General features: G+C 50.0%; 1 protein-coding gene across 1 annotated transcript; it reads right to left on the minus strand.

Moving 5' to 3' along the window:
• Window positions 1-465: 465 nt before the first annotated feature.
• Window positions 466-15139, minus strand: rimkla (ribosomal modification protein rimK-like family member A). Its single transcript, XM_047040488.1, has 5 exons — window positions 14294-15139; window positions 8076-8306; window positions 5219-5305; window positions 3269-3472; window positions 466-2615 (listed from the first exon to the last, which is right to left on the minus strand). The coding sequence occupies exons 1-5, from the start codon at window positions 14454-14456 to the stop codon at window positions 2104-2106; spliced, it is 1197 nt and encodes a 398-aa protein (XP_046896444.1). The 5' UTR covers window positions 14457-15139; the 3' UTR covers window positions 466-2103.
• Window positions 15140-17399: the final 2260 nt, after the last annotated feature.

Genomic DNA, 17399 nt, shown 5'->3' on the forward strand with positions numbered 1-17399 from the left:
CTCTAGCTTGGATGGATATGTGACATGCCTTGAGAGGGTGAGGGTGAGATCCAGGCTGCTTCCCTGAGTTGGGTTTGAGTCTCAACTGGTGGACTGTTGGGCTGGGAATCTAAACACTGGCCCCTATGCCTCCCTCATTTGGCTGGGCTTGTGCTTGTGATAGTGTCGTTTCAAGATGTTTCTGGCTTGTTTTGTTTTTTTGGTTTAAGGGCAGATGCCCCAAGCTTGGTAGCTATGGTGATTCCAGGTGTGATTAGAATAATCTACAGACTAGAGAGGTGAATAGAGAGAAGCTCTCTGGTCCAAACCAACATTGTTTTCCTGTTGATGAAGGAGAACAAGTTGATTTGCATGAGATGCTTGGTGAGTCGAGAGTTCAGCTCACTGTTGGTGGAGGAAAGGAGAAAACATCTTTGTCTTTGTCTCAAACTACATTCAGACAAATTCAGAAAAGTTCTAAAAACCTTTTTTTTTTTGTTCATACTTTATTTTCAATATTTGCAGTTCTGTATAAGCCAATTGTACACAATACTGTAGCTTCTCAAAATACTTAAATTGAGGAAGGTAGCAGTTAGTTTAGCCATTACTAATCAACCAGTCTAGCCAGCGTAAAGATTGCTACATTATCATTCACAAACGACAAGCTCAGATGTCAACTAAAGATTGCTACATTATCATTCACAAACGACAAGCTCAGATGTCAACTATTAACAGGATATGAGAGAAAGCTTTTAAAACCCAGGCTCATTTGAAACGATCACGACGCTGGATGAATGTCTGCTTGCAGGACCAGTTTTCTATGGCAGTGAGAGAAGTTCGGTTTGTTCTGAGGTATATTCTGCTTGTAGGTGTAGTGGCAGCTTTCCTACCACCCAACTTAGCCAAGTTCCCAGCATGCAATTCATCTGTTTATTATAAAGTGCTTTATTTCAAATGGTTAAAAAAAAACAGCATTTTGGGCAATAATAGTCCGGCCGATAACTACTGTTTGTTGTATTCTAAAAAGCTAACGAAACGCTAGCCACTAAAAACATGAATAAAATAAAAAAGAATCTAAGCACCTGTTGTGCTCTTTTCAGTTTGTGTAACTTGGATTGACATGACTGTGTTTCTTCAGAGGGCTTGTTCAGAGTCCAAACCTCTACAGGACCTATGGTACCGCGCACCTCGCAACAGAGTCCACCCCCTCTTCCACAAGCTTGAATTCGTCCTAGAAACCGCTACACCTCATCTGATACATTAGAATCAACACTGACTGGCAGTCCACTTAACAATCTGTCTCTTATCCCCCGCCCCCCCCCCCCCCCCTCCTCCCTGCTCATCTCTTCAGGGAGAAAATCACTTGCAAAAACACTTCATGCCACTTCCAATCAGCTGTCCCCCTGGCTACTGTACGCCACCCAACTCCTCCTCCTACCCCGGACTCGGAGTGTGTTGATCTGGATGAGATCAAACCATGTTGGGCTGGTCTACATGCTGGATGAGATCAAACCATGTTGGGATGGTCTACATGCTGGATGAGATCAAACCATGTCGGGCTGGTCTACATGCTGGATGAGTCCCACAACTCCCTGGCTCAACTGACCAACTGAACCTCACAAAGCAATAGAGGTGTGTGTGTGTGTGGGGGGGGACTGCTAAGAACTGCCAAATTCAACATTCTGTGTTCCACCTCTGCCACCACGATGCAGTGTGTAAACTTTCGTTGTGAGGGAGGAGGGTGGTGGTGGAGGAGGGGGGGTCCGTGTGCAGTTCAGGGGAGCAGCCTCAGATCTCTGCGTTTACATGGGGTGGGGGAGGGGGGGGGGAGTAGTTAGTATGAGAAGGCGCGTGCGTCTACGTCTGTTGGTAGTTATGTCAGTTTTGGTGGTCATGTTCGTGTGTCGCTGTTTTGTGTGTTTTGTTTGTGCAGCTCATGTAACATCTGCATGTAACATCCTGCCTGTGTTACGTGTATAGGAGGTTTGCTGTGTGCTTGTGTGTGTGTCTGTGTAACAGGAATGTCCGTTGGAGTGTGTGTGTGTTATATCTCTGTGTTATACATCTGTGTGGTGTGTGTGTGTGTGTGCGCGGGCGGGCGTGCGAGCATGGCCAATCCCCCGCTCACTCAGTCAATAGTTTGATCTCATTGGCGAGGATGGTGTTGAAGTTGTAGGCGGGGTCGGGGAGGTCGGGAAGGGCGGAGCCAGCGGCCTGGCGCGGGGAGGACTCGGCCAGCTCGGGGTCGCTCTCGGAGGAGGTGGAGCCCACGCTCATGTTGCACGCCGCCTCCGGCAGGACGCCCATGATGCTGGGCGCCGGGCACACGGCGCACACCTCCGGCTCACTGCTGGTCTCGCTGGTGCTGGACACCACCGACAGCAGGGACATCTTGCGCGTGAGGCGGCTGGGCAGCAGCGAGAGGGCGTAGTCGGCCACAATGCCGGCCACGTCCATGCCGCAGGCCTGGTCGAAGGCGATGAAGCCCACGTTGGCGTTGGCCTCGCACACCACGAAGGAGCCGTCGTTCAGCTGCAGCAGGTCGATGCCACACACGTCCATGCCCAGGATGTTGGACACCTGCACGGCCAGCTGCTTGCCCTGCTCGCTCAGGGGGCACATCATGCCCACGCCGCCTGGGGGCAGAGGGAGGCCGTCAACACACACACACACACACACACACACACACACACACACACCACAACAACAACACACGCTCAAAGAGTCATTCCTCTTCATGCTTAAATGTTCTATAAAACAAAATCCTGATGTAACTGTTAGATGAGTGATACATCATTAATATATACCATTTATTATAATAAAATTGTTCAATCGACCTCTGCACATGAGCCAAAGCAATTTCCTTCCAGTCGATTTTCTCCCAATTTAAAATCGCTCGAAACAGTAATGTGATACAACTGTGGTGGTGGTAGCAGGGCAGCCTCAGAGAAGCTAAGGAGGAGCTGCGCTCCTGCCAGCCCCCCACAGCATCATGCCAAACACCATGTGACACTTGTCACATCATGGCGGAACAAATCAAAAGCCGCTGTCCCCAAAATGTCACAGTGCATGATCGTGCCGGCATGCCCTGACACGGCAGACGCTACAACAGCGGTCAGAGGGAAAGCAGCGTCTGGAAATGTCCTGAAAGGACACTGAGGGGGATGGAGGGACAGGCCGTTGCCAGTCAGTGCCCCAGCTCCCCGGCCGCCCCAGCTCCCCCAACTCCGGCCGCCCCAACTCCCCAACCCCGGCCGCCCCAACTCCGGCCGTCCCAACTCCGTCTTACCCAGGGAGCAGTTGCTCTGCATGCGTCCATCGGTGGAGCAGCGCAGCATGGAGCCAATGACCCGGCCCCCCACCAGCACCACCCGCACGTCACGGCCGTGGGACTCCTTGACGTACTCCTGGAACAGGTAGGGGGCGTCGTGGCGGATCAGGTGGCTCAGGTCTGACAGGTGGTGCTTGTCCCTGGCCAGGAACACCGCCTTACCTGGGGGGAGAGGGACGTCAGGAGGGAAGGATGGAGGGAAGGAGGTAAGGAAACAAGGAAGGAATAAAGGAGGTATATAAAAGGAAGCAACAAACAAATGGTGGGGTAAACAGGAGGAGAAACAAAGACTAGCAGGAGAGAACGAGTGACTCATTGGTTTCCACTCGTCTCCAGGACTGTGAATCGCAGCCAGGCGGTGAGACTGAATGAAACCTGGACAGTTTGAGACTCCACATCTGCAACACCAGCTGACTCACCCTTTCATCTCACCCCTTCATAGCCACCACAGGGATTCAGCACAGTCATCCCTCCCCCTCCTACTCTTCCTCCCCCTCCTCCTGCCTAACAACGCTCTGGACACCGACTGCTTCTCGCACGGCTCGGAAAGAAATGCCTGTTTTAATTAGCACTGCGTCCTTGTGCTAAGAGGCACGTCCTGTGACTCTTCCACAGAACCAAGGAGACCAGGAGCACTTCACTGGTGTGTGTGTGGGGACTGGCTGCCTACTTCAGTATGTGGCGGAGGTTCTGCACACAACAGGACAGTAAATAATGACACAGCACTGCCATTCTCACAGGACTACCATGTATCTAACATCTCCACTGATTATCCCAGCTCTACTTGTATCACAGCCCTCCCTCCCTGTGTCACAGGACTACAGCCTGTCTCACAACTCCACTGTGTGTCACAACTCCCTGTCTCACGGCCCTCCCTCCCTGTCTCACGGCCCTCCTCCCTGTCTCACGGCCCTCCTCCCTGTCTCACAGGCCTCCTCCCTGTCTCACAGCCCTCCTCCCTGTCTCACAGGCCTCCTCCCTGTCTCACAGGCCTCCTCCCTGTCTCACAGGCCTCCTCCCTGTCTCACAGGCCTCCTCCCTGTCTCACAGCCCTCCTCCCTGTCTCACAGCCCTCCTCCCTGTCTCACAGGCCTCCTCCCTGTCTCACAGCCCTCCTCCCTGTCTCACAGCCCTCCTCCCTGTCTCACGGCCCTCCTCCCTGTCTCACAGCCCTCCATGTCACCAGGCTACACAACACCTCAGGGAGCTCGAAATACGATGTCACACAAATATAATATAAAATCGTTCAGATGCCAACAATCATGCATTCTGACTGAAAGTTTTTTTTAGCTTTTGCAAGACAAACGTTATGTGCCGGGAATTTATTAAAATGTTCCTGTCATGTTTCTGCCATGTTAACGGTTGCTTGGTACCGGATAAGAAAAAAAAGCTTGTCTACAGCCTTGATCAACGGCTGTTGTTCCTTCAGCGAGCCTTTGTATCGCTGGTTTACCCTGCCCTCTGGCCTGCCTCCATTGTCTCCCACAGAGACAATGAGATGGCCGGAGACGGCCAATCAGAAGGGTAGGACGAGCGGTCAGCTGACCTCAAGGAAGCACCAAAGCCTCGAAACACCTCCGTGACACAAGCGAGTCAGAGGAGCCAGAGGAGCGAGAGCAGGCCCTGAGCGGGCCTAGATGAGTCAGTAGCAGCAGATGGTGGAAGACAGGCCGGAACAGGGGACAGATGTTACGCAACACTGCAGGATGCGGGTCTGCTGTCTTCTGACCACACCACACTTCTAATCACTTCACACCGCGCTGGGGAATGTGTGACCAGGGTGGGCCTGGCTGGCACTGGGGAAGCAGATTGCTGGGGTGAGGGGGGGGGTTCTGAGGAGGAGAGGCATGTGTTTGGGGATGAACTGCTAGGGGACGAGGGTTGGGGGCAGGGTGGGGAATGACTGACCTCGGTGGCCACGTGCGTTCTTCACCACCACGGGGTAACCCAGCGGCTCCGCCTCGTCGATCATCTTGCGGAAGTTTTCGTGGCCTCCTGTGAAGAGCAAACACAGACACACAATGAGACGGAGGTGTGAGGCACGGATGTGAGGCAGCAGGGTGAGACGGAGGTGTGAGGCAGGGATGTGAGGCAGGGATGTGAGGCAGCAAGGTGAGACAGAGGTGTGAGGCAGGGGTGTGAGGCAGGGATGTGAGGCAGGGATGTGAGGCAGCAGGGTGAGACAGCTATGAGGCGTTCTTCACATAAGGAAGACGCCGGCTCCCGCTGCAGTTTGATGTCGTCTCAGAAACGACTTTGCTTTTGACTTTGAAAGCCAACCGCCGAACCCACTGTCTGTAGGAGGGGAGAGGGCCCTCAGCACTCCACCTGAGTCCTGCTCCAGTTCCTTCTAACTCAGTCTTTTCTGCCTTGTGTTCCCCTCCTCATCTTCCCAGAGCCTTTAGGTTGGTTATCGGTGCTGATATATATATATATATATATAATTATTATTTTTGTGCATTTCTCGTATGAAAAGGCCAAGCAAGTTGGATTGGAAGTGTGAAATGTGGGGGGGGGAAATCCCATGAAGCCTTCTGACCCTACATGACACAGTTGTTGATTGAAAACTGCCGTTTCTGATTTAAAAAATGCCTTATCCGTATAACATCTAGCACACGTGATCCACATGATCACTGTGAACTTCCATACGTGGGAACAGGCTTCATGTTGCCCTCTGAGAGTGACAGCTTCAGAACGTGTAGCTAATGCTGACCTCTCCTCGCTCTCATCTTCCTCTCTTTGCCTTTCTCTCTCTTCTCCTTGTCTGTTCCGTGCATATCGACAAGACCAGATGTGAGCTGGCGAACCAGATGCCTTTTCCAAAAAGCACACGGCCGCACCAGTATGCGTGTGTGTGCGTGTGTGTGCGTGTGTGAGGGGCGAGGAGAGGAGCACAGCAAATGTCAGCCAGTCACGTCACCGCTTTCTGCAAGGGGAGGAGGAGAGCAATGGGGGACTCTTTTATTCCTAAAGTCATGGAGGGAGAGAGAGAGGGGAGAGAGAGACAGAGAGGGGGAGAGAAAGAGAGAGAATGAGGAAGGGAGGGAGAGCGAGCGGGGGTGGGGGGGTTATGCTGGTTACGTAAGCGCTTCAGCCTGTCTGTGCACCGCATGGTCCTCTGAGCTGGGAGAAGAGTGGAATTTGGGACAAACCTTCCCCCCTCTCTTCCCCCCCCCCCCCCCCTCTCTCTCTCTCTGTCTGGCTGTCTGGCTGTCTCTCTCCCTCTTCACTCCTTTCCGAAACAACACTGGATTTCGCTGCGGCGCACAAAAATACGCCATGGTAGCTGTCGACTCTGGGCTCGTCTTAACGAAAAAACAAAAACAGTGTGTGGTGGGCTGGCTCCAGGCCGAAGACCCCGAAGGCCCCGCCACCAGCCCAGCCTGCAGGGGCCCCAGGACCTCCCTGACCCCCTCCCAAGACCTGACCCTCCACAGAACACATGACCAGCAAAAAAAACACCAGAAAAAATGATGAGGATTAGTTTGAGAGAGGATATCAGAAAAGCTGCTACTGGGATCAGAAGAAGACACGCTCTTGTGTTGATGCATGTTTAGGATAAACTGTTGAATAACCGTTGTTTTATTAACCCCGACATTCTAGCTATATGGATAGTATATATGGGGACTGTGTGACAGAACACATTTGACCGGCATTAAACTATGGTCAACAACGGCCAAAACACTGCGTCGCTAAGACAACGCAAGGCCGGCAAAACCTGAAACAACAGCCCTGTAAACGAACCAATCAGCTTGGTCCTGACTACTTACGGCCTCTTTGATACATACGTTATGAAAAGCTGGGAATGGCGGTTTGTCATTAAAAGGAAAACTTATGGCGACTTAAAGGACAGTAAATGTCAACACATCCACACAGGCCCTTCATAAAGTATTCAAAAGCATTACAGCCCAATAAAAACAGTGGGTAGCTTGTGGCTGTTGACACAGGCGTTAATTAATTCCTATGTGGGTCTTTCAGGGACAGCTTATGACTGAGTGCATTATTATCTAGGGCCCCTGATAAGTCCTGAATAAAACCCCTTTCGCCACTTCAACGCTGCCACAGTAAGACCGCAGAGAGAGAAAGCTTCCCTTTGGACGACACTCAGTAAGCCCTTCCTCATCTGGCTGTTGTCACGAGAACCACGGTGAGAACCACGTTCTGTACAGCAACTGTCACCTTGACGAGCACAGCAGCCATACCAACCGTCAACAAACCCCAAACCAGAACAGAATCACCCCCCCCCCCCAGGGAACGTTTTTACATTCACAATGTAGCAGACGCTCTTATCCAGAGCGACTTACAGTAGGTACAAGTAAGGCAAGGCAAGTAGGGTGAAATGCTTTGCCCAAGGACACAACGTCAATTTTACAAGGCCGGGAATCGAACCGGCAACCTTCTGATTAATGGCCCGATTCCCTAACCTCTCAGCCACCTGATTCCCTTTTTAGGGGGAGGGGGGGCTGGTCTCAGGGGGCCTCAGCCTTAACCCCCCCCCCCCCCCTCCAGTGAACGTTTTTAGGGGGAGGGGGGCCTGGTCTCAAGGGGGCCTGGTATCAGGGGGGCCTGGTCTCAGGGGGGCCTGGTCTCAGGGGGGCCTGGTCTCAGGGGGGCCTGGTATCAGAAGGCCTGGTATCAGGGGGGCCTGGTATCAGGGGGGCCTGGTATCAGGGGGGCCTGGTCTCAGGGGGGGCCTTGTCTCAGGGGGGGCCTGGTCTCAGGGGGGGCCTGGTCTCAGGGGGGCCTGGTCTCAGGGGGGCCTCACCGTAGGAGAAGGTGTCAGGGAGAGGGACCCCGTGCCCGGCCAGCTCCTGGAAGGTCCAGAACTTGTTGACGCAGTTTAGGATGGCCTGAGGCCGGTTGACCAGCCGGCAGCCCATCTTCTCCAGGTGCCTCAGGACGGTGATGTCGCTGTCTGACTGCACCCACGGCGTGGGCACGCGCACCACCGCCACCTGAGGGTAGGAGGTCACCACCTCCTGCTCCACCCGCAGACCTGGAGGAAGGGACGGAGAGAGAGATTTGATACAGAGCATGTGGACAATGCAAATGACCGAAGCATTCACCGAGTCTCCTGTGGTGGAAATGTGTCTATACTAAAAGGCTCACGAGTTCATGAGTTGTATTTCTTGAGTTTTTTGAAGCTTGCTAGCTAACACACAGACGTTAGCGAAAAGGCATCCACTGGGTTTCTCCTCAGACAGGCCCAGGCTCTTTCCCTCCTCAATCTGAACATGTGACGGTCAGCGTATCAAAGCCCCTGGCCTTACACTCTCCTCTCCAGGTGGGAAGTTTTGCTTAAGAACAAACTGCACAGTAATCATTTTGATTTATTTAGTTGATGTTGACCCTCGACTGGGGTTTCATACGAACTTTGCCCATTTACAGAACAACTTCACAAGGCCTTTAAGAAACACTGTCAACGGATGCTTGTTTCTAGAAATATCTGAATAAAATTGGAAAGACCACATGCCAATTCCCCAAATGGCACATGATTGAGCAATTGCCTAAATACCCCTCCCCCCCCCCCCCCCCCCCCCCCCACCCTGGAGGGGCAGAGAGCAGGCATGGGGCCCTCCACAGTTACCCTCCTGACATCACTCCGTCATTTGGACCTGCTCCTGCCAAGCACGCTCGTTCACACCACACACACGCGGCCCTGCCAGGGGCTCCGCCCCCTTGTTAGGGGAGGGGGTCAAGGCCCCCTGGGCAGGCTACCGCCAGGCACACTGAACACTGATAACAGGCTCAGAGATCGCTAAGCAGGATGATGTATGAAAGGTATGACGTAGAACCTGCTCATTTTGAACCCAAAGGAGATGGGGGGTTTAAATACATCTCAGGTATTCCTAAGAGGGCAGCACACACACACACGCATATGCGCACACGCACACACACAAACGCGAGAGGGCGGCCACCAAAATCTAGCCAGACATCTTATTTTCGTACGTGACTTCTGAGGTTTCCCCTGGTTTTCGCTCCAGACTGTACCTTCCAAGTGTAGGCGGCAGATAACGTTAAAATATTCAGCACATTCTCGACATTTGCTATGCTGATGTCACTCTACAGCTAGCAGGCCCCTTAAGCAATTGGGACCAGCTCCGACCAGCCTGTTGACCAGCCATTTTACGACGGGGGAACACCCAAGTGTTAGCAGAGAGGCACATAATGGTGGCACGAGAGAGACGACGCGCTACAAAAAAGGGGGGAGGAGGGGTGCACACGACGAAGGAGGGATGGAGGGGGAAGAAAGAGGTGTGCTCAGTTAGGATCTGAGCCAGGGGGCTGGAGCCCAGCCGCTCAGCAGGGAGAGACAGATGGGGTGATGATGGGATAAGAAGAGGGGGAGGACGAGAGAGGGAGGGAGGGAGAAGGAGGGAGGGGAGAAGGGAGAAGGAGGGAGGGCTATCACTGACGCAGCACTCTTCGCTCTGCCACTCCGTGACCCGTTGTTCAGCCATCTTAAGATCTGCTGGCGGAGACGACGGCTCCAGGGGCTGGCGGACTGCTTCCGTGTCCGAGTGGCACAGCGGGCCGGACCTGCAGGCGCTCGCTCTGCACACACTAAGCACACGCTAAGCACACGCTCTGCACACGCTCTGCACATGCTAAGCACACGCTAACGAGAGCAAGGTGCCGTTTCAGACTCTAGTGATGCTGTGCGAGGACAGACATGGAAAGGAAAGACAATAGGAGAGAGAGGAGAGGGGGGAGGGTGGAGCAGCAGCGCAGGGGAGGGGGGGGGTACTGCTTGTTTTGAGTCACAGCAGCGAGGCGTCTGGAGACGCACGGCCTTCCGAAAGCCACACATCCCCCCCCTCCCGTCTCCAAGGAAACCAAACGCAGCCGGTGTCGTGGCCATCAATCCCCCCCTCTATCCCGTTCATGCGAGTGAGCGTCCCTACTGCACGGCCTCACCTGCTTCTCTACAAACGCCCAACCCTTCAGGCCTCATCAGAGGTCACTGGCATAAAACAGGAGCTCATGAACAGCCTGACGTGTTTTAGTTTCAGTTTGAGCCGGGAGCCATTTGAGATCCTGCTGAGATGCAGGTCCTGCTTAAACATGAGGAAGGCTTGTGTGCTCATGGGCGGCTGAACTATGCACAAACGTGTGTGTGTGTGTACGTGCTTGTGTGTGTGTGTGTGTGTGTACGTGCTTGAGTGTGTGTTATTTTGGTTCTGGCTAACAGCGCCAGCAGGCCCCATAACTGCTGAGTGGGGGGACTCCCTCATTCTGTACATTCCTTTGTGACATCACAATGCCACGCGCCAGGCCAGCGCCCGGCTTGGCAGGTCCTAGGACAGCGACACTTCCTCTGGGCACAGAGGTGGGCGGGAAACACGGCACAAAGGCTCCGGGGTTGTCCCGTCTGCGACGGGCGTGTAACGCACACCGTCACATGACTGAAAACGCACGTGACCTTGGCTGTGTAACGGTGCCTATCCAGGGATGGAGAGGGAGAGTGGGAAGTGGCTTTGGGAGGGGGGGGGGGGGGTGTTAACCTTCAAGCCCATGCACACAGTCACACACCATGTAAGAAGCACACAGGCAGACAGACAGAAGCCACACACAGACAGACACCAGCTGCCATGTTCAGACGTGACGCGTCACACGGAGCAGAGCCACGCCCCTCGACCCCGGGCCAAGACAAGACAAGTCAAATCCAGAGCTCTCCGCAGGAGGAGGACACGCAAGCGGCTCGGACGAGTGGGAGAAATGTTGGGAATTCATGCATTCACTGAAATGCCTGACATTCTCCTTCACTTCAGGGGGGCTCTAAGGAGCCTTCTTTTCTGTGTGTGTGTGTGTATATATATATATTCATCTCTGAAGTTACTGCGAACCCTCCTCGTCATCAGCTTTGTGGAGTAGTGCACATGTCAGCAAGCAGGAGGCTGGAGAGGGCCAGCTGAACCAGCTGAACCAGAGGAAGACAGGCTTTGGCTGATGCAAGAACTAAAGATTCTTTTTTCTTTCTTTTTTTTGAAGAGAGGAGGAGGAGAGAAAACAGGGATGGAGAAGGTGCATGATGTGAGGAGATGAGGGTGGGAAGAAAGAGGGAGAAAGCGAGAGAGAGAGAGAGAGAGAGATAGATAGAGGGAGGGGGGGGATAGCTTGTGCATGCGAGACCAAACTAAACCAGATCTGTGCAACAACACCTTGGGCATCTCAAAACCTACAAAGTTTTAGTTTCGTCTAGTTCTGTCTGCAGGCATGTCAGGCCTTGTTGTTGCATCATCGTAACCTGTGAGGTCATGCGGTGTGTCACCTGGGGATATTTAACAACACCTACAGATGCACAGATACAAAGCATCCTTTCCTCTGCTGGAGCCGACAGCGTAGAGGTCATAAAAAATATGATGCGCTAGCTACCCTTTTCAGAATTACCTTGGATGGCATTTTCGGTTGCGCTTCGGTGAAACCATGCAAATACTTTTCCCTCTCACCTGAGGGCATACAAATGAGTTGTCATGACATGGCTGGCCTCTGTGAAGCACGAGGCTTTCACGAACAGCTGGCCCGCTGCTTCACACACTCACAGGACTGAAGGAAGTCTGGAGTTGAAAGCATACCTCTAGGTGATTTCACTCAGCAGCAGATTCACGGGGCATTGGTAGCTATGAAACAACAAATCAGGTGACAATCCACTCGCTATAACCTAGAATTGCTTGCGTTATTTAAGGATGTCTAATATGACTAATATGGTTCCCCCCCCCCTTATTTACTCAATAAAATCTCTACAATCCACTATTAAATAACAGAGAAGCTTACACTTAGATATATTAAAAAAGGCTTGTTGCCCGCTCATTTCAGTAATCTGTTTTGGGTCTTGCCAGTGATGAACAGAGATAAACAATAACCTACTTAACGGGTCGGTGCTCAGATTAGGATTACAGGAATCTAGCCAACACCCGATCACGCCTTTAGCTAATGTACCCCAATTGTCAACGTCACTTAGAGCTCCGCTCTGTGTTCCTGTGCTGGGTAACATGCAGGTGTTGCATTCCACATCAGAGGATGAAGCGTGGGCCTGTAGCAGCAGACGACACGAGGAGAGCCAACGGAATTCAACATCGTGGCATTTCCTGTGATCTGAGTTTAGGCCTCGGCAACATGTAACCCCCCCCCCCCCCCCCCCCCCCCCCCAGGGCCGATCACTGGGCTGGGCCTCTGACATCTCTGTGACTGCATCGTGTCCTGTCCTCGTACTTCCTATCTACATACTGCCCCGCGTATGACCGTGCATTTTCAACGACGCTTCGTTTGAACTGGATCCGAACCTACACAGGCTCCAAGGGATGTGGCACGAACGTGCACCTGATGTACACCTCTGTGATGTCGTGGTCGTTTTGGGGACCACGTCGACTGTGCCCTTCGCAATAGAAAGTAATATGTTCCCTGCATGTGTGTGTATGTGTGTATCCTTGGCCATGTTAGCTCCACTAGATCAGGAGAGTCTTAAGTCTGTTGTCAAGCTGTCCTGTAGCTGTTAATCCGTGATGGCTCTCTAGTCTGCATTGACATCTAGATCCAGAGTCAGTCAAGACTACAGCCAGCCCTGCTTTAGTTGAGGGCAACTCCTACAGGTCCAGACAAATGTCTACCTTGCTAGCTATCTAGGCCATACCGTCTCCTCCTCTTCCTCCAATGGGTACGTCTCAACTCTTTCTGGAGTACGGCGGTGCCTGTGGCCAGTTACTGTGTGGCCATTAGACTTGGTACTTAAAGTACTACTTAAAGTATAGGTCAATTGAGACAGGTGCCTGCTCCTAAGATGTGCAATGAGTCAAAGAGTAAAGAACTTGAAAAAAATAAGTCCACTGTGATGTGTAACAATATACATTCTTAATTAGTCTGATATATAAATATATATATATATTTTGTTTAACGTAAATATCCTTTCAGAGTCTATTATTAGAACCAGTGGGAGTACAGTATGAGGGTTATGGTAATGTAAGTGCTGCCAATTTCACTTCCATGTGTCGATGAGACATCTCTTTATTAATATCCTACAGACGGCGCTAATTGAGACCGTCCCTGTTACCTAGAACCCCCACCTTCTACCACTCCCACAGCCTCACTGAGTGAAACGGCCCCTGCTCGCATCTCACGATGAAATTCCATGTTCCCTGCCCTTTAAGACTCTAGTCTTGTCACTGGGTTATATTTATACATGTCTAACCTGTATAAATAAAAGTTGAAAAAAAACAAACAAACACCATCACACCAAATGTCAACATGGTGCTAGTAGCGTTATAATAACCATCATGATAACTGAACAGAGGCAGTGGTCCACACGTACTCAATCTGATAATGACGCGATGCCGGGGAAATAAATAATTAACAGCTAAAACAAGAGAACCAATTCGTCGATGTAATAGCGGGCGTCGGACATGTAGCTAAGATATGTAGACTACGATGTTCGAAATCTTTTTGTCACGATAAGTCGTGTCACTTAGCTAACTTCCTTCAACATGAAGCCACAACAATTCCATGGCGCTGTCTCTCATCATGTAATCTAGCCTGTTTAGGCTAGTTTGCTAGCCATCCATGCCTCATTTAGGCTCAAGTAGACATGAACATTAGCTAGATAACGTTTTGAGATAACCTAACCTTATTTAAATTACATTTCTATATCGAACATTTCACAACAAAGCCAGCGCAATAACTCACAATTTGCAAGTCTTGGTTTTAGCCAGTAACTGACTTAGACCGGGGAGACAACCTGGAAACTGGGTTAGGCGGTCACCGTTAGAGCTAAGCTATTAGCTAGCTACCTAGCCAAATACGCTAAGCTACCTCCTGCAATGGTGCCAAACAATACCCGCGTTCGTAAGCAACCGTGACTACCCGTGTTAGTGGGGAATTACACTGTATGAATTTCAAATGAAGTCAACTATTTTAGTCCAATTCCCCACAGTACAATGTCTTGTTAATTAAAGAAAACAACTTTAAATGCCGGTATGTAGTTATACTTGCCTAATTGTCCATCGCTGATGGTGAGCACAATTTGGTCCATGAGAAGAGAGCGGAATTCAACATCATCTTCGGCGCAGCGCTGTTTCAGTGCACGAAGGATTTGGACTTGAGGATACTCCTGGTGGATGCGCCGGTCGGTCACAAACCAAACCCGAGAACACATTTTATCGAATTTTGTGGTGTTGATTTAGAATTGGAGTGAATACACAGGCTGTGGTTGAGGGGGCGGCGGGCGTGCGAGAGCGCGGGATCGGGCGACGGGAATAACCGAATGGCACAAAGATGCACACACAATGGAGTGCAGCTACACGAACAACTATAATGTGGCTGAGGGTAGCAAGACCACGTAGAGCGGTTGTTTGCAGCTATAGTGAAACCGAATCGATTAATTCGTCGTCCCTCTTGTTTCCCCTCATTGGCAGGCAGTTAGTACCGGTCTCATCCGATTCAAGATCCCACTGAATGACTACTGTCTAAATTGATCTGAAATGGCTTCACTGCCAATAACTTGGGAGCAGAGAGGCTAAGATTTGCTAGCTCCTTACTTTTGCCCGTTTGGGGCAAACAAAGCTCCTGCAATTGCGTCTTAAATCCTCCACTCGATGAATCCCTGATTCAACTAAGTTAACCGAGGAACACGGCAGTCAGTACGACTGTATAAAACCATTAAAATGTGGTGGCTAGTTATAACCGAGGTAAATAGCTGGTCAACGTCTGTCCGGTTTAGTCTGTTGGCTGCTATCCACAGTGTCGGTGCTGAAAGGTGCACGCTTATTCCCAGTTCTGCGTCTTTCTCCTAGCACGCGCTCCGTTTACAACTCTTCTTCTCCGCGTTCTCAGACAATAGATGGCCAATCGTATTCAAGGTTTTGCTACCTTATCGACCAATGGCAGTTTGTAAACCAACGAACACAGACACGTCTACCGTGCCTTATTGACCAATCAGGATGACGAAGGTGTGGAGGCTCGCAGGGCGCTGTGAGCCAATCAAGATGCTTAAATAGGCGTAGGGTTGTGTCCAACGAGAGCGCGCGGATGCTGTGATTCAGTGCATGACAAAGATGCAGCAGAGAAAGGGGTGCGCGAGTCCGCGCATCACACGAACCGGTTCAGACCGGGTACAGGGAGGTTTGTTGAATACCAACGCCTGTCTCCATGATGAAATGGCAGTCAGGATCTAACATTGCCTCTACAATCGGATGTTATGGTCATATGCCAGCCATTGTGATCTCGCTTTTCATTTTCTCTATTTCATTCCCGGATGTCGTTGCTAAAACAACTAGTTTGTTTTGCGATCTCAATAAGAGGGCCCAGTGTCTTGCCCTGCCGGTTTATGCTAGGCTCCCCCGCCCCCCCCCCCCCCTTACACCCTACACTCGCGCTACAATTTTTTTCTCTCTTTTAATAAAAGGAAATAAAAGTACAATATACAGTTATTTATTAATCTGACAGGAAGCCTTATTCTATATCAGGCTGTTGAACGGCTGTGCATCACGTATGTGATCGTCACGGGCAAAATTATGCCATCTCAATGACCCACTTCTGAGAAGGAGGGGGAGACGGTTGGTCTGTTAGTAGAATATTTACTATGGATACAAGCACAACTGCTCCGTAGGTCTGTATTTAATTTACAGGATAAACACAAATAGCCCAAGGACTCTTTATGTGCTATACGTCCAACATACCGTCTTATGCTGATTCACTTTTTAACTGATATATTTTTCTCATCACTTGTTACTGTAACCTTGAAAATAAATAACGTTTTACTTTGTGGTTTACATGAGCGAGAAGGCTATGTGTTTGCAAATGTGTATGTTGTGTGTTTCTAAGACCTCACATTTATACAACCCCCGTGATCCGCTCCCTGCCACTACCCTACCCATGTTCACGCACAACCACATCAATCATGGACAAAACATCCGCGCGCCAGCCACTGGCCAATCGCAGGGGCCGTAGAAGGAGGGCCTCGGGAGCATAGTGGTCAATTATGTGTACCCAGTAGGACCCTGCTGAATGGAATGCGCTCAAAACAGAACTCTCAGAAACGCCTTAAATCGCTTTCAGTGTATGCTGTCTCGGCTTTCAGTGTATGCTGTCTCGTTATTTCAACAGTAGGGCATTAGACAGAAGAAGATAAAGGCTCTTAATGTTTTCAATTAAAGTTTCATAAAAATTAAACTTACATTTCCGACAGTAGTCTACAAATGTAAAATTATTTAAAATATCGAGTTAGCAAATCATTAAAACATTCCCGTAATATTTTCCTGTTTGCATTGCATTATCAAAAGTAAGACCAGGTTAGTAACTTTGAGGTGAAGAACATAGTACAATGTTTTATTTAATCAAAAGTATGCAAAAATGTACAGCAAAAATCTAGAAATCCAAGTGAAACGTGATCAGATGCATATGTAAATAAATGCAATTATATGTATACAAATAATGAAATGTCATCCTTAACATTATTAATCACATAAACTTGACACATCCTATCCTCAAAAGGTATTTATAAGGCGTTGTCCAACACATTATTTAGTCTAGAACGCCCTCTAGTGGTGTCTTGACAGACTACATAACTGACCGTCTCCTCTCTTATTTATTTGTGTAACCTACTGCAAATATATTTGTGAATAAGAATGTATAGTTTTCGACCAATAAGTCCTATTTTTTCTTGTAGGCTATTTCTTTTTTCTCTTATTTTCTTCTCTCGCATCAGTTTTTCGTTGTATTCTCAGTTGTATTAGGTCATTTTAATTCTTGAGTATTGACATCTCTAAAGCCCTCTGTGAGACTGACTATACAAAAGACGATACCAACTTCGTGTGGTTTGAATGTTCTTTTGCATTCCAATGCATTGGCACACACAATCCAGGTGGATGCAGCATTGAGTAAATATTCACAATTATCCCTATACCAATGGTCTCAATTAGCTCCAAAACACAAACACCAATATACATTTATTGTTTTCTTAACAAAAGGATGCAATGGCATATTCAATTATGGTGAATTGGATGTTGTTACTAACTGTATAAACTAAATCACCGATCATCATAATGTTGTTATCGGTCTTGTTGTAAGTGCCAGATAGTATTGTTCCCCATGTTGTGTA

Source organism: Hypomesus transpacificus, chromosome 18, assembly GCF_021917145.1.
Source record: "Hypomesus transpacificus isolate Combined female chromosome 18, fHypTra1, whole genome shotgun sequence".
NCBI classification, from domain to species: domain Eukaryota; kingdom Metazoa; phylum Chordata; class Actinopteri; order Osmeriformes; family Osmeridae; genus Hypomesus; species Hypomesus transpacificus.